General features: G+C 43.9%; 1 protein-coding gene across 4 annotated transcripts in view; it reads right to left on the bottom strand.

The window, feature by feature from the left end:
* Positions 1-15,863: 15,863 nt before the first annotated feature.
* The window catches only part of Il1rn (interleukin 1 receptor antagonist), a 14,976-nt gene continuing 9,296 nt past the window's right edge, over positions 15,864-21,543 (bottom strand). For 3 of the 4 annotated variants that reach the window (XM_029470196.1, XM_021155600.2, XM_021155599.2), the window contains 3 exons: positions 19,810-19,898; positions 18,697-18,809; positions 16,417-17,904 (listed from right to left, as the gene is read on the bottom strand). In XM_029470196.1, coding sequence (XP_029326056.1) covers positions 17,689-17,904; positions 18,697-18,809; positions 19,810-19,898 — 418 coding nt within the window. In that variant the 3' untranslated portion in view covers positions 16,417-17,688. Of the gene's footprint in view, positions 17,905-18,696; positions 18,810-19,809; positions 19,899-21,543 lie in introns of all 4 variants that reach the window. The other variant, XM_021155602.2, reaches the window with a different exon arrangement.

Genomic DNA, 21,543 nt, shown 5'->3' with positions numbered 1-21,543 from the left:
GGGCTGGGCGGGAGGGCTTGGGCCGGGCACAACACTCGCACGGAGTCGTTCTCCTCTGCCACATTTGGTTGATTTTGTCAAACAAGTAAACCGGAAATTGTGGCCAGATCCATATAAGCTACATGCCTGCAATGGAACAATAATTAAGCACCCCCCACCAATCCAATTTCTTACTCACTTAGTAGACACAGGTAAAGAATGCATTATTGGAGCTCAGAGCTTCATCTGCTTGCAACTGTTGACCCGCTATGATTGGGGGCATGCTGGCACACAGCTGCGATTTGAAATGCAAAGACATTTCCTCAAACTTAATCTTAGACATAGACTGACCTTTTGCAAGAAGTTCTGTATTTTCAATACCTCTCTCTCTGGCGCCATCCAGAGTGTATTCCCGTCACTATAGGTAAGACACAGAGTGGAATTTTTTTTTTTTTTTTTTTCTTTTTTCTGAGACAGGGTTTCTCTGTATAGCCCTGGCTGTCCTGGAACTCACTTTGTAGACCAGGCTGGCCTCGAACTCAGAAATCCACCTGCCTCTGCCTCCCGAGTGCTGGGATTAAAGGTGTGCGCCACTACGCTCGGCCACAGAGTGGAATTTTGAATGAAGTGTTTTCTGTGTATTCAGTGACATTTTAGCTGCCCTAAAAAACGCACAGTTTGAAAAAAAGTAATTGTCTGAAACACAGTTGACAAATTGCGCTTTAAGTAACAACCACAGCTAATACGTGTGGAGCGCTGGGTTCCAGGTTATAAAGTATGTGTGTAAACACATCTACTCCACAACCTTTAAGTAGGAAGTGGGTAAGTGACACCACAAAACAAGCGCGCGCGCGCACACACACACACACACACACACACACACACACACACGGAGAAGGGGGGAGGAAGAGGGAGGGGGGAGAGAGAGAGAGAGAGAGAGAGGGAGAGAAAGAGAGGGAGAGAGAGAGGGAGAGAGAGGCTTGGGATCTAAAGGCATGCTTCTGACAGCTTTGCTGTTTTGAGACATGTTGATGCTAAGTTATAAATTGTGACTGACTCTGAACTATTTTGCGTATCTTCTATGAACATGCCCGACAGAGAGTGGCCTCTATGGGACTGGAGAAGGAACCACACATATCAAAAGCTGCAGCCTATCTGGCAAATACGCATGCTGAGTGTGTGTGTAGGGTGCTACTGCTGGTGGGCGTTTCTCTAAGAGTGGAAGATTCTCATGAAGGAGAAGCTCCCTAAGAGGAGTGCATGTGCCTACAGACTCCTTTCAAGTTCCCAAGACTCCTGAATGCACATAGGACTGGACTATAAGTAACGCAAAGAAAACAACCATGACACTTGTAACATGGTTTGTTTGAATCCCGACAGTTCAGACAGTCCTGTAAAAGCCACTTGGGGCTTCCCATTGAAATTCCATGGTAGTCACACCTAGAGGACCAAGATATGCTTCCAACAGAGGAAAATAATAGAATTCAGAGCATCAGTGAGTCATTCACAATGATCCTTACATAGCAGTCAAAGAAACAAACATGTGGATTACAGTCAAGAACAGCCAACAAAACCACAGACAACGAAGTTGTTGAATTTAAGGATTAAGGAAGTAAAAGTCAAAACTGTAATCAATATGATCAAAAACCAGTGAGGGGAAAGGACACCACGCAAAGAAACATGGGATTCTAGCCAGATAGCTGCTCAGCAAAGCACTGCATGGAATCCAAGTAAATGTGTTCCCATGATGATGCTCTTCAGTCTCAACTGTGCCTGCCCCAGGTTTCCAATAGCCCAAAGGCAAATACATCCTACCACTGGGATTCTCTCCTATAACATACTACTTCATGTTCGAGTAACATATGATCTGCAACACATACATACTCTGCAACACATACATACTCTGCAACATTAGTCATCTTTCACTCCATGACAGAGTACCTGAGATAAACCACCTATAAGGAGGAAAAACAAAACCCAAACAAACAGATTTTGACCCGTGGTTGCTGAGGTTTCTGTCCATGGTCATTTGGCCATGTTTGGTCCTGTGACATGGAAGGGAAGGTCCTGTGTTATGATAGGGAATGGCTGTTAGGGATGCTGTTCACAGCATGGAGGCCAGAAAACAGCAGAGAGACAGGAAGGAGCAATATCCACCCTCTACAAAGGCGTAGTCCCAATGATCTAACTTCCTTCTTCCTAATGTCTCATCCCCTAAAAGGTTCACCTTCTCTCAATGACACTAAAGTAAAGGCTGGGGAACCAAGCCTGTGGCATATGCACCATTAGGGACATTTAAGACCTAAGCAAGAACATACATTGTTGTAGATACTGGGGATCAGGGAATCTATTCAGCAATATTGCTGTGCTGTTGCTATAATGAATGGTTTTCTATGAAATTATGACAGGATTATAGACTGGGAAGAATATAGACTGGAGCCACTTCATAGTTGCTCATTTAACACAGACAGAGAAAACTAGGAAGCATCCAGAGGGAAGAGCAACACCGCTTGCATACAGGACTGAGCTTGCTCTCATTAGAAGCCATCATACAGGAAGATGCTGAAATGGCATCTTTAAGGTGCTGAAAAACAGTCTGGGGCTGGAGAGATAGTTCAGTGACTTCAGCTTGGTTTTCAACACCAACGACTGGTGGCTCACAACTTACTGCAACTCTGGATTTGTGGGATCTAACATCCTCTCTGGCCTCCTTAAACACCTGTACACATCTGGTATATACACACAAAGACACATATGCACACATACAGATACACAAAAATAAGATATCCCCTTGTTATTCTGTACCCATTAAATCTTCTTAAATAAGAAGCCAGAAGATAAAGTCTGAAAAAAGTAAATAAATTATTCAAATAAATTATATTATAATTATAAATAGTTTATACATTTAGATTTCTTTTAACAAATAAATAGTATAATATAAATTTTGTTAGGATTATTAATTATCAAACATAAATTATTCAAAATGAGGGGGACAATATGAAAATAACTTATAACACTAGAAAGTTAAATCTATGACGTTTTCTTGTTTCTATTATATTATCAAAAAGTTTATTCATTAAAGTAGTGACATATTATAATGAAGTTTACTAACTCATATAGAAGCAGAATGCATAAAAATCACAAAGTACAAAAGGGACAGTATTGTCTCAGGGTGCATACATTATATATACAATTTAAATTTAGGACAAACCAGTAAAATATATAAAAGATTATAAGACAACCAGAATAATAACAAATGAATCAGTAATGACAGTAAGCATCTCAATTAAAGTGCAAAGCCACCAACAGGGCTAATAAAACATGCCCTACTTGTACTGAAACCACAAAAGCCATAATCAACAAATATGTACACTTGTTGAAATGAAAAGAATGGGGAAAATATGTTGTGCAATGCTTAATTCTTTGAGCATTTTTTAAAAAAGATTTGTTTATACATATGAGCGCTCTATTTGCATGTATGCCCGCATGCCAGAAGAGGGTATCAGATTCTGAGGCACAGCACTGGAAGATACACCATAGCCATCTTGTGGTTTCTCTGGCCTTGCAGAAGGGGGTTGCTCCGGTATCTGGCTGCTATCCAGTTGGCACCAGGTGCAGCTGCTAGTCTGACATGAGTTACATGAACCCAGGAAGTTACTCCATCCACTTCAATGGAGATCGGGGTAGTCAACAACACCAGGAATGGTCCTTTTCACTTTGCTTCTAAACTTTCAGCATGATTTCTCTTAACATATACCCAGTCTCCAACTTGGTACTCGTGTGGAAATTCTGGGGTACCTGCATTATACAGTACACTAAGTTTAGGTCACAATTCCTGGTGGCTGATCTGGAAACCTTGCAATCAAGTCATGAGATCCTTGTCAGCCTGAAAAGTCATTCTGGGGTGGGTCAAGAGCTAGGGTCAAGGAAGTGGAAGTCCCATACAACATCTCAAAAGGGGTCAGGTTAAAATGGTAGGGGGTGTTTTGGGCTCATAACAGGGCCAGGGGAAGGAGCACTACCCAGTCAGTGCCAGCCTCCAAGGACAATTTAAGGTCTCTTTTAGGGTTCTGTTCATTCTCTCTATATGCCTTGATCTCTGGGGATGGTACACAAAATGGAGCTTCTAATTAGTCCCCATTATCTCTGTCAATCCCTGACACCTTAGAGACAAAAGCAGGACCATTGTCCAATCCAATTACCTTGGGCACTCTGAACCTTGGGGAAATTTCCTCTAATATTTTCTTGGCTACCACAGTAGCTGTTTCCTGCTTGGTGAGGAAAGCCTCAGCCCATCCAGAGAAAGTATCCACAAACACTAGAAGGCATTTATCATCATATTTTCCTGACTTAACTTCTATAAAATCAACCTCCCAATAAGCCCCAGGCTCTCCCCTAGGTCTCTTGCCCTGTTTACTCTTGGCTGCATAAGCATTTAGTTGCTGACATACCTTAACTGTTCTACAAGGTCCATTACAATAAACCTTAGATCCCTTGACTGCTTGGATGAGCCTCTTATCCCCTAAATGGGTCCATTTGAGCATTTGGTCAAGTAAGTCCTCAGCTTGTTTTCTGGGAAGTATAGTTTTTCCTTCTTGTGTGCACTACCACCCTTCCTTCTCTAGGTTGTAGTTGGTAGGGTGGCTAGCAATCTGAGTCCTTTCTTTTGTATATTTTAAGTGAGGCCATCCCTTAGTCTAGTCCCATTTCCCACTGGGTATCACTTGCAGGGCCATAACTGGGATAGGGTCCTGCATAGCCACTTCTTGAGCCACTTGATCTTCCTGGTTATTGCTCCAGGCCACCGAGTCTCTTCATTTCTGATGTCCTGGGTAATAATATATACTCACAGTTGCTGGCTTCATCAGGGCATCCAAGAGATCTACGATTTCCTGCTTGTTTTTTCTTTTCCCTCTGGTGTGAGCAGTCCTCTCTCGGTATATAGCCCTGTAAATGTGGGCTGTGGCCTGCTATCCACATAGATGTTATTTTTCTTGCCAGCCCCAAGTTCCAAGGCTCTGCTTTCTGCACCTATGTGCCAGGGGTAGGGGTAGAGGTTCCACCCAGATGAAATTTGTGCCATCCACCATGGCAGCACCCACTCATCTCTGACCTTCAATGAGAATACTGTTCCTGTCTGTAACCAGGTAGCCTCAGCTCCCAGCAGGAATCAATTAGAGAGGTCTTTCCTCCACCCATGGGCTCTCCTTTTGCACTAGTTAGTTGCTGCCCATTGGGACCCCATCTTGGAGAGTAAGTCTTGCCCCAACAAAGGGTAGGGACAGTCTGGGATGACTGTAAATGAATGGGATACCTGGCCCATCCCTATGTTCACTGTTCTTTGGGCAGTCCATGAATACATTTTGGCTCCTTGGACTCAAGATTTTTTCTTGAGAACGGGGCCATCGGCTTAGAGGAGGACTGAGTTTGAGTCTCTGTGTCAACCAAGAACTGAGTGCATTTCCCCTCCACTCTCAGTGTTACCCTGGGTTCGGGGAGGAGGTCCGAACCCAGTCTTCCCTAGGTGCTGTTTTCCCCCAGGGTTAACATCTTCACCATTTGGGGGTGCTTTTCCCAAGGCCTTGGATTCCACCCTTAGCCCCTTCTATTTGTTAGGGCACTCTCAGTCCCAGTGGCCCCTTTCCTTTTGATATGCATACTGGTCCTTTTCAAGGGGCTTTCTGTCTCTCTTTGGTTGGAGTCTCTTCTTTGCTTTCCCTGACTGCTATAGCCAAGATTCCTTTCCTGTCACCTTTGTTTTTTTAATCTCCCTTTCACCTTCCTTTCTCTTTCTCTGCTCATTCTTCTCCTCTTACTCCCTATTATGATAGATTTTTCTCAGCAACCTGCACTAAATCCCTCAGTAACTTATCCTGTAGTCCCTGTAGTCTCCAAAGCTTTATCCTGGTATCTCTACTAGCCTGGTCTAAAAAAGTCATAGTCACAGTAGCTTTGTGCTCCTCGATGCTGGAGGTCATAGGGTGTATATTGGGGAATGCCTCCATGAACCTCTCTAGAAAGGTTGTGGGCTACTCATCTGGTCTCTGCTTAACCTCACGTACCTTGGTCAAATTGGTGGGTCATAGTGTGGCCCCCCTGAGACCTGCCAACAAAGACTGGCGGTAGATCTTTAGGTGCTCCTTAACTTCTGCCATATTAAAATCCCAGCCAGGTCTAGTCAGGGGAAACCAGCTGTCAATGGCAGCCTGGGCAATCGATGGTATCCCCATGTCTGAGGGGACATTCTTTCTGGCTTCCTACATTATCCTCTATTGCTCTTTGATTGTGACGAGCACTATCATGAGTTGTTGGATATCATCCCAGGTGGGCTGATGAGTAAATAAAACAGACTCAAAGAAATTAATCAGCCCTTTGGGGGTCTGAAAGGGGGTGGGGGTGTTGGGTCTTCCAGTAGTACAAGTCGGCCAAAGAGTAGGGCCAACATTGCATAGCCTGATTCCCTTATCATCTAGAGGCCCATATGCCCTCAGGGGATGTGGCTCTCGGACTTCCGGTCCCCTTGGTGGGACTGGGAAGTTGGGGGTCTCCTTCCACTTTTTCCTCTGGAAAAGGGAGATACAATGGCCCTGGTCCCATATGGACTGAGGATCCCAGAGCCTGTACTGGTGCTGGCAGGGCCATGGGGTCAAGGGTATGGGGATATGGAGGAGGAGGGTCTTGGAGCAACAGGTCCAGTGTTGAAGGGTCTTGGAGGATAGACTTCTTCTCAGGTCCGGATCTCTCCTCCCATGTTTCCATTTTCCTGACCACCAGAACCTGTGAGGTGGGTCTTGAGGAAAGAAAGGCTTTTATCCATGGGAGGGGTGGAGCTCCTCTAGATTCTTCCAGGTAAATGTGTAGGGCACTTGGTCTTTGTGCTTGAGAGATCCTGACCTAAAGATTATTTTCTCTACTGTTTTGATCACTTGCAAGTCGAAGGTCCCTATGGGTGGCCACCCTACTCTGCAGGTAGGCCATTCAGAGAAACAGAGAGTGACTAACTTGCCCTTCTTTACAACTACGGACAAGTTTTCTTCTCTTTTCCTAACCTTTCTGCAGTGGTTAACTAGCATATTTAACAGGGTAGATTAAGTCTGTCCAATGTCCAAAAATGTCGTCAGTCCAAGTCCAAGACCACAGAGAAAGACAATCAACACAGAGACAGTTTGCCCCTTCCACAGGCATAGAAACCAGGTTATAGCAAGGCTTGGCTCCCTCCGATAACTGTGTCTTGCTGTTTCCAAAGGGAGCAGAGTCGTCTCAACTCCCTCTGGGGTGTGGGGCCTGAAGTGTCCTCCAGACTCTCCATGGTCACAGCATTAAGGCATGTTTGTCAGTCACAACCGACCACACAAGACAGAGAGACAAACACTTACTTAGGTGGCTGTTGCTGTTGCCGAGCTCAGTCTTTGCCCCTCTGATCAGCCTAGTCAGTGGTCACTTGGGGTGGTCTCCTTGAATCCCAGACCAGGCCCCAAATGTAAGACTCCCCTCTCCTCCAGCCAGTGGTACTTACTTCAAGATGCCCCCAAGTGAGACACAGAGACACAGATCGATAACAAAAGCAAGAGGTTTATTTTCAACCCTCATCCAGTCCCTTGAGGTGAGTAACAAGAAGGCAACCCAGAATGGATATTATAAATAATTCATTACAATCAGAATGGATGGAGCTGGAGAGATGGCTCAGTGGTTAAGAGCACTGACTACTCCTCCAAAGGTTCTGAGTTCAAATCCCAGAAACCACATGGTGGCTCACAACCATCCCTAATGAGATCTGATGCCCTCTTCTGGGGTGTCTGAAGACAGCTACAATGTACTTAACATATAATAAATAAATAAATAAATATTAAAAAGGAATGGATTATGGTTTTTAGGGGCACAGCAAGGTTACAGTTCAAACTAAACTTATTGGTTAAGCATGGCTCAGTTAAGCATTGACCTTTAATTCTATTGGCTAGCAAGCATGACACACATTTGAACTCTACCTGGGACTTTCCAGAGGGTCAGGTGACTATTAGTCAGTACATTCTGAGAAAATTTTTACTCAAGAAAGTTCCTGTGGGTGGAGAATGGAACTTGGCCTAACCTTGACCCTAGGTGGGAAGGGGAAGCTGTAAGGAGGGTGTGGGAATGGACCCCCCCTAGGGTCCCTCAATAGCAATAAATAATAGTAATAATAATAATTTACTACTAAAATAGCAGCAAACAAACAACAACAAGAGCAAAGATAACAAATGCTCCTTTGTGGTAGGTAGTATATACACATGTGATCCTAGAGACTGGGAGGTTGAGGCAGGAGGATTGGAGTCTAGTAGTGAGATACTCTCTCTCTCTCTCTCAAAAAAAATTGAATTTAAAAATGATGAGGACAAGATTGAAACAATCACTACAATAAAGATGAGTGGCTAAGAGGAACACAATGAAATACTTAATATACTGGTACAAATTCAAATCAACAATGAGGCACTACTTCATGTTAAATTGAACTGTTTAGCATAAAGCTGTTCCTGCATTTCCTAAATCTAGCCTAAAGATTTCTCTATATGTGGCATAACATATACAGCCTAACTTGAATGCAAATAGCCTCACTGTTGTAAGGGTGTCAACCAATTAAAGGGGAAGGGGCCTTCTAATTGCTCAAACAAAATTGATGCCAGATGGAACTTCTCCTTGGTCTCTACAGTCACTTACATTTTCTGTGTGTGACTTTTGGTTGGCTATAAATGGTAAGTGATTTCTCCATTGGTAAAATGAACCAGTTCAAGCCAGATTAAATTATGTATAAATGTAGATTTTCTGGGAAGCTACTCTCAGGAGGGCAGGGTCTCAGGCCCCAAGGAAGGAGGCCAGGGAAGTTGCCCTGGAGGGAAAGAGACGTTGGAAGAGAAAGAGAGAAAGAGCTCTTGCAGAGAGAGGGAGAGAAGAGAGGAGAAAGGGGGCAGAGAGACTAAAATGTCTGAGTATATAGGGAAGAGCCTGTGGGGGAAGGGGAGCCCAGCCCCTTTGGTGGGCTGGTAGGGTAGAAGGTAGCATATGCTAGGTAGAGACTGAGAGGTGTTGGGAGAGCCTGGAGGCTAGGTCAGCTTTGGTATATAAAATATGCATCTCAGCTGTTTGTTCTGGGGTCTGAAACTCAACAATAAATATAACCCACTGATGTGAATGAGGCTTTCACGTTTGGATATCCCAGTTTTGGATACTGGGATTACAGCTTCAAGCAACACCCAGCTAGAACTGTAATTTTCAAGCTCTGTTCTGGAACACACAGTTCTGTGTTTATATGGCCAAAGGTTCCCTAAGGTCCCTTTGATCCTTTGAGTGGGTGTGGAAGAGATATCAGCTTCCTCTCAGAATATATCAACAAAAAGAGGAGAATTAGGGGCTAAGAGCTAGAGAGCTATATTGAGTACACAGAACCATAGGATAGGGCCATCCTGGGGAACACAGTCCTGAGGGGTGGTGAGGTGTTGGGGCTATGCACTTTATCAAGTAACTACCTTAAATTGGCTTGATTGGTGAATAAGAAAGCCTAGAAGAGGGGTGGGGGCAGATTTTCCCTGGGGAGTCTGGAAAAAAAAAAAAACTTTGACTCAGACTGAGGTGAGAATTGAGCTCATTAGAGTTGTCTACCCAAGATTTCTTTTTGGATGGCTGCCCTCTGGTGGAAATTTTCTGAACTTCTTTTCTTGCTTATTTGTGATCAAGACCCCCAAAAGCCCATGGTTCCTCCATTCAACTTCATAAATCAGAACCCTGATTCTTTTTTACAGTCTTTCCATACTTTTCTAAGATAACTGGGTTCAATACAAAACATTTTGAGATTTGTTTCTGTGGATTAGATATTTTACAATCAAAACTACAAAAACTACACTGATTTAATATCAGTCATAGTGACATTGTTTAAACTATGCACCCAAATAGTGAAATTCTAAGTTGTCAGGTACCCCACAAGCCTTATAATGCTCAAGCAGATGGAGACACATGCTGAGCAATGAAACTCTGTAATCACTGGGTCAAACGAGGCAGAGACTGGCAGATTGTAAGTTTGAGGAGAGCCTTGTGTACAAAGCAAGTTTCAGGACTGCCAGGGTGGTCACACAGAAAACTCCTGTCTCAAAAAATCAAACTAAACCAAATTAAACCAGTCAACCAACCAACCAACCATCCAACCAATGAACCAACGAAAACCAAAAACCCTCCAGGGTTTGACCCCTTACTGTTTATTCTTCTTACATATTAAACCATAGTAAAACTTTTGAAAAAAGTTTCCACATGACAGTTATAACTACACAGTGTTAGGCATATTTACTAGGAAACTCTCTAGCAAGGCAGCAAAGCACCTGTGACCTTTACAATAAGAATGAATTCTATTGGTTGACAAACAGAGCTCAGGGGTAGGGTGTAGGATCTGTGACAAGCACATGTTTTGTCTCCTCAATTGGTGGGGGATGCAAAGTACACAGGCCCCTGTGATATTCTGTATATGCTCTGCCCAGTGAGTGGTAATCTTAGAAGGTGTGACCTTGTTGGAGTAGATGTTTCACTGTAGGTGTGAGCTATAAGACCCTCACCCTAGCTGCCTGGAAGTCAGTATTCTGCTAGCAGCCTTCAGGTGAAGATGTAGAACTCTTAGCTCCTCCTGTACCATGCCAGCCTGGAGGCTGCCATGTTCCTGCCTTGATGATAATGAACTGAACCTCTAAACCTGTAAGGTAGCCCCAATTAAATGTTGTCCTTATAAGAGTTGTCTTGGTCATGGTATCTGTTCACAGCAGTAAAACCCTAAGACAGGCCTCTTTCATAGGAATGAGTTCTAGTCACTGTTGATAAGGCCTGGGCCTAAACAATTCTCAGGATATTGGGGGGATTCAGGTGGAGGTTGGCTTCTAATAAAATAACAAAAGATCACTGGATTCTTTTAACCACTTACTCCAGCATTCCAGGTGTCCAGGCACCATTTATTTCCTTCTATTGAAGAAAATAGCAACCCCTTCGAGTTGCCTCCCTGTGATTGACAATCCTGGTTTCTCCAATGCTTATGCTTGTGAAACTTCTTCTTCTTCTTCTTTTTTTTTTTTTTTTGGTTTTTTTCGAGACAGGGTTTCTCTGTATAGTCCTGGCTGTCCTGGAACTCACTTTGTAGACCAGGCTGGCCTCGAACTCAGAAATCCGCCTGCCTCTGCCTCCCGAGTGCTGGGATTAAAGGCGTGCGTCACCACGCCCGGCTGAAACTTCTTTTTTTAAAAAAAGACATTTTTTCTTCTCTTTTTAAAAAGATTTATTTAGTTTTATATATGTGAGTACACTGTTGCTCTCTTCAGTCACACTAGAAGAGGGCATTGAGTCCCATTGCAGATGGTTGTGAGCCACCATGTGGTTGCTGGGAATTGAATTCAGGACCTCTGAAAGAGCAGTCAGTGCTCTTAACCTCTGAGCCATCTCTTCAGCTTTCTCCAACGCCTATTCTAGCTGTGCCTCCTACACCCAGCATTTAGTCAACCTTATGATTGAGACAGCAGGGAATTATCAAACCTCTCTTTCTTTAAAGTTGTCTCAGTTTGCAATCCATGTAGGGTCCAACTCACAGTCCTCCTGTCTCAGCTACCCAAGTGGTAGTACCACACCCTTCTGAAGAATCAGCAATTTTCTCATTCCTACCCATCAGAGCTAGGGGTGGGACCCAGGTCATCACACATATCAGCCAAGTACTGTCTGTGACAGTCATTCTAAGTGAGAGCACTGCAGAAGGGTATGGCTGATTTAGTAAGAAGCCCTTTTCTGCAGTAAAAGGGCTCCCCCAGCTTCTGTGTCAACAGATGCTGCTGGGCAGAACAACTTGGGGAACCTGACTTTGTTCCACCCTAAGCCACCCCTAGACCAAGTGAATCAGAATCTCCATGTGGAACGAGAGCTCAGGCATTGCACTTTTTGATAAGGAACTGTACGGGTCAGCCTCCTAACACAGAGAGAGTACAGTACCCTTTTCCCAAATGAGGAAATGGAGGCCTGGGATCCAGGGTTGCTTGACCAAGGCCATAACTGCAGGAAGTAGGGACCGTGAGAGCTAGAAACCCTCACAATTGCTTCTGGAGTTTTGTCTGTTTATAATCTTGAACTCATACTCTTCCTCCAGAGTGCTGAGGTTATAGGAGGGCACCACTCTGCTTGGCCTACTTTTAGATTTGTGAGCCAGGTTTCTGTGGTTCTATGATGTACTACTGATCAGGCCTAGAGACAAAAGAAAGTACCATTTCTCTTGTAGGCGCTTGTCTGGCTTCCTTCTTTGTTCTTTTCTGGCCCCTGTGAGACCCTTCTGACTCTTAGTTGAGTGAAAAGAGCAAAAACAAAAACGAAAAAGAAAAGGAAAGGAAAGGAGAGGACATGACTACTCCTAGGCCTTGTAGAGGAGAATGTTTATTATAGTTATGTGGGAGGGCATAGCCAGAGGCAGACAGAGGGATTTCTGGGAGAGTCCAGAGTAGACATGACCAGGCTGAGCTGTACCATGTTGGGAGACAGGGAGGAGAAGGGAGAAGGAAGAAGGAAGAGAGAGGAACCAGGTGCAGCAGCCTGGAGAGAAAAGGTATAAAAAAAGGTTGGATAACCAAAATGTGTAGATTAGATATGGAAGAAAATTCCAGCCTGTTAGCAACTAGGTGTCCCAGCTGGCCTGCCCTCAGGGACCTAGCAGCAGTTTATGTCATCATCTGACACCACCAGGTGTGCCAGATGCTGTGTTTACACACCCTAGCCACCCAGATCTATCTATCTATCTCTCTCTCTCTCTCTCTCTCTCTCTCTCTCTCTCTCTCTCTCTCTCTCCCTCTCACCTTGCCACAGGCCCACCAACAGTACTCCCATCATCCTTGCCACATTTATCCAATCAAAGTCCCCTGGGTTCAGGGTATACAACCTGGAGAACTCTTTTTAACAGGTAGGGACTGAGGGATGTTGGGAGAATATGGTGGCCAGATCTGTTTTGATATGTTGAATAGGCATCTCATCGATTTGTCTGGGGGGATAGGAGGGGTGGGAATGGGGGGCTGAAACAACACCCCAGGCTTTTGATTGATAATAAATGAATGGTAAGGGGAGGCATAATCTTCTATGACTACTTCCTGCTGATATCAGGGCATTGTTATTTCCACCTAAAATTCTGGAACGTTGGCCAAGTCTGGGAATAGCAGGCTGTTTCACTTGCTATCCAGGCTCCTCAAGATCACCTGGGGCTAGGGACACGCAACTGGCTGGCATGTGTATACATACATACACATGTGACAGAGGTAAAGGTAAGGTTAAGGAGCTTAGGGGAAATTTTTATTCAGTGTGTACATTTGAAACTTTTAATCCCATGGTCCTGGTAGCTGGGGGAGGGGAGTCCTAAGACCATGGAAATGGGGAGAGAGCCCACCCTCAGGAATAGACAGTAGGTGGGGAAATGTAGGCTGTTGGTTAACAGGACCACCTATCTGGAGTCCGTTTGACCTGTGAAAAGTATACTCAAGTCAACTCCCTTAAGCTTACAAGACTTTATTTTAGTTTATAAAAGAGATAAATGTTTCAAATATGTTAGCATTTCCACAGTTTGTAATCTGTACTGAAGCCTACACTGTAGGAAGGACAGTAGACTCTTGCCTTTGCATCATAGTAAAAGCTTGGGAACCCCAAAACGGTTTTGGTTAAAAGCATGAACACCCTTTCCTCTATCCAGAAGACTGGGTGTATAGAGATTGAAAAGATATGTTTTTGGCACAATGTGAAACAATTTTTAAGTCAATACTTAGAAGACAACCAAAGGACATTTAAAATCTTAAGCTTATCACTATGGTAGTAGTAAGTCAGTGCTTACCAGAGCGTTAGGATAAGCAGTGAAAAGCATGTTGGTGGATTGAGGCCAAGGGTGCCACTAGAAATCACAGCAACAGATCTAAGGCAAGAGGGTTCCTGGGGGAAGGGAGAGGGCAAAAGACTGTCTTGGAGTGGGAACATGGGAGAGAGAGACAGATAGACAGAGAGACCAGGAGCAATCTGGGGTGGCTGGGATCTTTTAAAGGGTCACATAGGAAAATATGAACTCACAGTGATAGTGGCAATGTGACCCATCAAGTAGTGGTGGGTGATGACATAAGATGCTGGTGCTGAGTCACTGAAAGACAGCTGGTAAGCACCTGATTTACAACAAATAGCTCATCAGAACTCTTGGTTGTTAAAATTTTGAACTTTCAAAGTCTTAGTATAACAATAGCATGGTGAGGGAAAGAAATATGAAGAGTTGTTCATTTTTTTTTCACCTTAAGTCACTTTCTCATACCTTTACAAGTTGCATTTACATACTTTAAAGCACCTTCGACCCTCACAACCTAAGCTTTCTTGTCAGACTTACACCATTCTCACCATTTTACTGCCTCCTAATTGAAAGACTTCCCCTTGAATGTGCTACCTAAGCCTGGCCTTCTGAGCTGTGCTCCATTCTTTGTACCATTTCAAATCCAAAGATGGATTTTGTGTATTGGCTAGTTTCTTCAATGCAAGCTAAGGAACCTATGTGGGTGGTTTCTTCAGTGAAAGTCAAGAGCTCCAAACCCCAGCTGTGCCAAACCCAAATGTCTACACATTTATTGTTTTAAATATAGCCCAAAGAAGCAGATGTTTGTCCACTAAGGACCTATTTGCTACCAAGATACAGACCCCACTAAACCCAATAACTTTATGCTAATGATTTAAACCCTAGGCAAAATTGTTTCCCTTTGGAGTCTAAATCAGAGATTCCCTGATGTGTCTCTGAGACACATTCCTTAGGCACTGAAATCTCCTCTTCAACTCCCATCTACCATGGAAATTCTTTTGCTTTCTTCCCCTTCTTTGTGTGAGCTCCACCAGGCTTGAGCAGATCCTGGTGGTGAGGATCCACCTTGAACCAGTGAAAGAGCATTGCTCACTAAAGCTTTTGAGTGCTACTGCCAGCTGGTGGTCATTTTCTCTACTTTGCTCCCCACTTTTCCCTGGTTTATGAGCTCCTTCAAACCTTGCCTGGTGTCAATTCAGTCCACACGGGTTCGTTGGCTGACCTAATCCATGAATTCCTACTGATGTGTGCAGTGGCTAACTCTGAGTAGTTACTATTCACAAGGTATTGATGTATATATGCATGAGACAGAGACCCTTGGATGTGTTGGACTGACATTTTTGCAGATGGTTGTGGCCTAAAGCTTTCCTTTCAGAGTTCCTTAAGGAACACCTGAAGTCTAACTAAGCAATGAGAGGGGGAGGTTTTGGTATGGCCATGAGACAGAGATTGGGGATACAGGAATTTATATTTATGCTAATCCTGTTGGTAAATGTGCTAGAGCTTACACACTATATGGCAGCAGTTTGGGAAAGCAGTGTTTCTCTTTCTTTTCCCTCCTTCCCTCCCTCCCTCCCTCCCTTCTTTCCTTCTTTCTCTCTCCTCCTCCTCCTCCTCCTCCTCCTCCACTCTTTGAAACAAAGTTTTTCTGTGTAGCCCCGGTTGTCTTGGAACTCTCTTTGTAGACCATGCCGGGCTGGCCTCAAACTCAGAGATCCATTTCTATTTGTGAGTTCTGGGTCTAAGTGTGTGCACCTCCATACTTGTCTAAAGCAGTGCTTTTCAAATTTTAGTCTGTATGCTTAGCCTGGGGGTCTTGTTAAGGTGAACTTCTAAGCCAGGAAGTCTGGTATGAAGCACAAGGAGCTGTCATGTTATTCCCAAATGATGGGGTTGCACATTGTGGGTCATACTTGAAGCAAGGAAGCTTTGAAATAGAGTCCTTGTGCACTAACTCTTCCAGGACTGATAATAGTAACCATATTACTACTCATTAGAGAAGGGTATTGCATCAATTAAAGGCAGTGGTAGATCAGTATTCTGCATAAGCTTTTTATTTACAAGCAGAGATGGGAAAACTGAACCCCTGAGAAGAGTTTTAATCAGCTCATCCTGAGCACACATGCCAAACAACACAGGAGATGAACCACGTCCACAGGATCACAGGATTCAGTGGAACATTTGTTTTCCCCCTTTGTTGAGTATTAACTTGTTACCTGGTATTTGACCTGGGAGTATTTGAGCTTTAGTGATTTTGAACCAAGTGTTCATCTATTGGGTTGGGTGGAGCCGTCTGTGGCTCATTTGCTGCTATCTTTGTCATTGTGTGGCGTTGAGTGCAGATCTGATTCTTGCATGATTATTCATCCATGATAGGTATTTGCGTTGTTTTTACTTGGTGGGTTCATGGTGGACAACAATACTTTATAACTTATAAGCAAGGTGTTTGATATTCTGTTACCCAGAAATGAGGAAGAAGACTTTCAGAGAGGAGGTAACTATTTTCTAGCCATAGAATAAAGAAAAATCTCCCACCCTTTCTCTTTCCCCAGCACCTTAGACCTGGGCTCCTGTTCACAACCAACAAAGTGGACATTTTCAATGTTTTATTGTAAAATAAAGCCAAAGTCACAGGGAGGAGTAAGAAACTTTCTGTGAGCACGTATAACACATATTCTCTGAGTGCCTTCTAAGAGCCAAAGAGGGGGTTCATCCTTGGAGGGACCCAATATGTAGCGCTTGCACACACACACACACACACACACACACACACACACACACACACACACGAAGCTCCCTGATCTCCAGAGTTCATAGTCTGGCAGAGGAAACAGTCAGGAACATAGCTACTTCCATACGTTTCAAGGTTAGAAGTGATAAAATGAATGGTCAAGAAATGATCAGTAGATTCATTCATCACATCAGGAAAGGCCCGAGAGCCACATTTGCAGATTGTGGGGAACTTCTTCGGGCAGCTGTGGTAGGTTTGGAGTGAAGATGGTGTTTGGGCGGGACAGAGGAATATAGACTATTGGACATTTCCAAAGAAGAAAAAAAGGAAGGGGGAGATTATGGGAATCCTATAATCCATCAAATTTTAACTTTTCAGTTTAAGGCATCACACAAAATAAGGAAAGAAAGAAAGCTTACCAACTATTTTTCTATGCTTATAACCATTTCACAAATGCAGGAGCATCTAATCCCCAGCTCCTCTCAGAAAGGACATAATTTCCACAAGAAGCCTCTTGCCCACATGGAATAAGACTGGCATAATAAAATAACTATGAGATCCTTAATTTCTGTTTTCTAGATCCTTAAAAGTGCCTCCCTGAGCTGGAAACATAGCATGATGGTAGAGCACATTCTTAGTATATGTAATGCCCTGGTGGTTTCATCAAAAAACCCCAAAATGAATAACAAGGAGAATTAAAACCTTCTCCATAGACAGGCACAGGTTTATAAAACAGGGTAAGGGAGTCACTTGGGGCATATTGTCAAGTGACTTGATTGGTCTGGACTGTGGAAGTGCAGAACAATGGAAAAAACAAAAAAAAGTGTGTGTTTGTGGCAGGGTGGGGTGGGTGGTAGAGCAGAAGACACCTAGGCCAAGCAAGTGGTCTAGACTTCACCCAGATGGCAGAGGCAACAAGAAAGGGCTTTGAACAAGCGCCTGCCATGATCCAATTTGCAAGATTATTCTGGAATCATCATGGGGATTAGGTCAGCCAACTGACTGAGGCAGAGATCTATCATCAGAACTCTTCTGTCTCCTTCTACTGTACACCCTGCAAAAGTTGTTCCTCAGGCCCCAATGATGGCCAGAGTGATCAGGCAGTTGGTGATCATTACAGGCCTAGGCAGTACTATTGGTCTTCCTGGAAGTAGAACTTCGTGACTATAAGGGGCTCTTCCGGTGTGTTGGTGAGGCTCACAGGACGGTCAGCCTCTAGTGTTGTGCAGAGGAACCATCCTGGACAGGCAGCTGACTCAAAGCTGGTGGTGGGGCCTTTCTCAGAGCGGATGAAGGTAAAGCGCTTGTCTTCTTCTTTGTTCTTGCTCAGATCAGTGATGTTTACTTCCTGGAAGTCAAGAAATGGTCAGGTAATTGCTGAGGGCTGAGAAAGTCCTCTAAAAGGTGTTCCTGTCCATTGGTAAGAGTTAGCAACAAACTCATGCTTGTGACTATTTGCAGTTGGATTAAAAGTTTGTCCAGCTACCCCTAAAGATAATGTTTGAACAGCCCATTACTACTGACTAGGTAAAGGAGTGAGTGACACAGGTCTGTGTGGGACGCAAATTAGTAATGTAGATAATAAATAGCTAGTAGCATAGATAATGATTGAGAGTATATAGTCTTGAGAATTGACCTTGCTAGAAGAAGTTAGGTTCAACTGGTTTAGGAGGCACAAGACCCATGGTGGTTCAGGTCATGCTCCTCTATGACCATGTCTCCTCCTAAAGTTTAGATCCTTGTGCAGTACGTTTCTACAATGAATCCATATCAACCACGTCACAGGCTTCTGCCAATAGACTTACATAAACCCAAGCTTAATAAGCACTTTCACATTGAGGCCTGTCTTTCTGGAACAATCTCTCATAAAAGTTGGCCACCACACTATAAGGGAGCTCAGAGTGTTGACTGAATGCAAAGAAGTTACGTAAAGGGTAATTTAGAGGATGAGAAAACACCTTGGACACCCAATACCAACCAAGAACATTGTGGAAACTGCTTCAGGAGTGACCTCAAAATAGTACTCTGTGAAGAAGGAAAAGCCTCCCTCATCTTTGCATGCTCAGGGTTATGAGAAACACCTGTAGTTGTCATAACCATTGGGTTTTAGAATGATTTGATAGCTAAACCAGATTCTTACCTCCAGCTGGAGCTTGATATCATCTCCAGACTTGGCACAAGACAGGCACAGCTTGCCCCCGTGGATGCCCAAGAACACATTATGAAGGTCAATAGGCACCATGTCTATCTTTTCTGGAGAAGAGTAGAGGATGGTGTCAGAAAGAGAGAAGAGGAGGCAAGGGTAGGGGAGAGTCTGTATTTTCTGTCTCTCTTTTTAAACTAAAACTATAAGGTCAGAAGGTCAGGAAGGCTCTATCTTTCTAGTCTGCCTCCAAGCAAAAGATCCAAATGAGCACACTCTATGTAAGGACCAGCTTCCTAGATTCTACACTGTTCCCAAGTTTCCTTTACTTTCTACAGTGAACCAGACCTCCAAGTCAACAGATTTGCTGTTAGTAGGCAGAGGCACAAAAGCTCACAAGGCCCATGAATTAGGTTCCACACCGTTCACCTTTCCATCTTGTTACTGGGTAGCAATAGAAAGGCCAGCACCTTTTATGCTTGAGTGTGCTCATGGGAGAATTACTAGAAAGACAGGAAAAGCCAGTTGCATAACTGCTGAGTGATACAGGAAAGCAGAAGGCTTGGGGGATCCTGAGGAGATACAAGTAATGCTTCGTTCCCTCACAAACAGAGATGTGGGAACTTTAAACTCCAGGGCTAAGGGGAAACTCAAATTCTGTCAACTAAGTGCCCTCATTTTTCTAAAAGAAAAACTGAAGAATCTGTGGGTAATGCTCCTCCAAATTCATGTGGCTTTGTCCTAGTTTAGAGGGTACATGATGAGGGTGGTGTCCACAGTAAAAATACTACCCAGCCCATGTACATGTTATATTAGCCTAGGGCAAAGGTAGAGTTTGAATAACACTGGGGTATAGTGGTCTATCAGCACAGAAGGACTAAGGAGGTGCCGTGGTGCCTTCTGGCCTCTGTTCCTCTCAGCTGTGTCCCTGGGGCATTGTGACCCAGTCTTTATCTTTTCTGCTCTCTTGAGGCCACTCCCATATGTCCCCTGGTGGTCAAATCTCTCATTTCCAACTCAACAGAAATGAGGACATCCCACTTTTAGGCAAAGGAGCAGGGCAAAGGACTCTATGTCCATATTACACCAGCTTCCCTGTTATCTACTCACCTTCTAGTTTGATATTTGGTCCTTGTAAGTACCCAGCAATGAGCTGGTTGTTTCTCAGGTAGAAGGTCTTCTGGTTAGTATCCCAGATTCTGAAAAGCAAAATGGCCTAGTTCGAGTAGACAGTACAGAGCCCTTTCCAACTTCCTCAGAGTCACCTAATTTACATCTAGACTTGCTAGAAATGTGGTACTTACCAAGTTCATAACACAAATGAGAAGATTTAAGCAAATACTATGTAAGAGATGAGCCCATCTCTCACATCTGGTGAACAGAAAACCTCTTTTTCTTGTTCCTCACCTCAGAATCCCAGCATGGACATCCATGACTTTAGCAGAATTTTCTATAGAGCGTCAGCATCTGATAGAAACTTAGGCGATGCAAACACATCGTATCATCACTCCACTAAATAGAGCTGCCAGGTACAGGACTTTCTTCTCCTTTCATGCGTTTATGTGTAAATTTAGATGGCCACCTGTAGTTCATGGCCACCACATCATAGTGTTACAGGTTCAAGGGTTAGAATGTATTGTAGCCAGGCTAGTATGGCTTCACTACTCCTACTTCAAGCTACTCTACTTATACCTGCAAGTCTACAACTAAAACCTCTTGTGGGACCATCTGCTCTGGGTCTGACAGGGATAGCTATCCTTGGAAATAAGTCAGCTTCCTGTCTAGCTCACCCAGGGCCTGTTTGTTACTCTCTGACTTCTTGGTGAAAGGCCCTCTGGCTTCTAGAGAGGCAGGCACCTGTGAGGTGTGGTAAGGGAGACCTGATGATATGATCTTGGATCTGTCCCTTATCTCTTTACCTGGTCAGCAGAGCTGACAGGAATTTTTGAGTAGCTTGGAGCAGCCTAGGAGCTCAGGGATGGGTGGAGGACAAACCAAGTACTCTGCACGTGAAAGAGTATTTGTGCCTTTGTGACTGGTCTCTACATCTCTGGTGAGCTTCAAACTGAAGGGGCTCAATAGTCTTGCTAACAGGACTCCAGGGACCTCTCTTGAGGCTGCTAAGAGGATGTGATGATGGTAAATCTCACGGAGCAGTTACTGGATCTATAGGACAGACTTGCCTTGGGATAGATGCATAGACTCACAGTTAAGAGTCCCAGCCTCCAGCTGTGGATCCAAAGCAGACAGGGTCAAAGGGGAAGTGACTCAACACAGACTTCACTCTCAGGAAGGATCAAGAACAGATCATATGCACCAACAATCTCTTTATTCATTTTAAAATCAAAATCGAGGCCTTCCATTTTTACTATAAGGTTGATGGCATCTCCTAAGGCTTTTGATCCAATTTTTAAAACTCAGGCCATTTTTCAGGCACTTTACAGTTCTCAGAGCACAGGTCTCAGAACATGGTTACAGTGTCACTCATGTATTTAGTGTTCACCCTGTAAGGCACACAAGGGGTTATCATCAGAGCAGTATCATGTTACAGATAAGGAAACTGGGGACTCCAAAGAGAGATATCTTCCAAGTCAACACAGATACGGAGTGTAGACTGTTGGTCTGAGCCTTTGACTGTGTCTTGCTGAAGTATTCCTCTTTGCTAGATCCCAAAGCTAGCGTTATTTCCGGGTGCCTGTCCATCACTTACTGAACATTTAGGTGTCTGAGAAAGTGAGCACAGTTAACTGTCCTGTTGTCCATGCATGGAATATTTTAAAACATAAGACTTAAAGACTGCATTTAGCATGCTGTTCTTGAATCAAGGATATATATATATATATA

The sequence above is a fragment of the Mus caroli genome, chromosome 2 (assembly GCF_900094665.2).
Source record: "Mus caroli chromosome 2, CAROLI_EIJ_v1.1, whole genome shotgun sequence".
NCBI classification, from domain to species: Eukaryota; Metazoa; Chordata; class Mammalia; order Rodentia; family Muridae; genus Mus; species Mus caroli.
The sequence above is the reverse complement of the archived record's forward strand: the minus strand, read 5'-3'. Positions and strand labels throughout refer to the sequence as shown.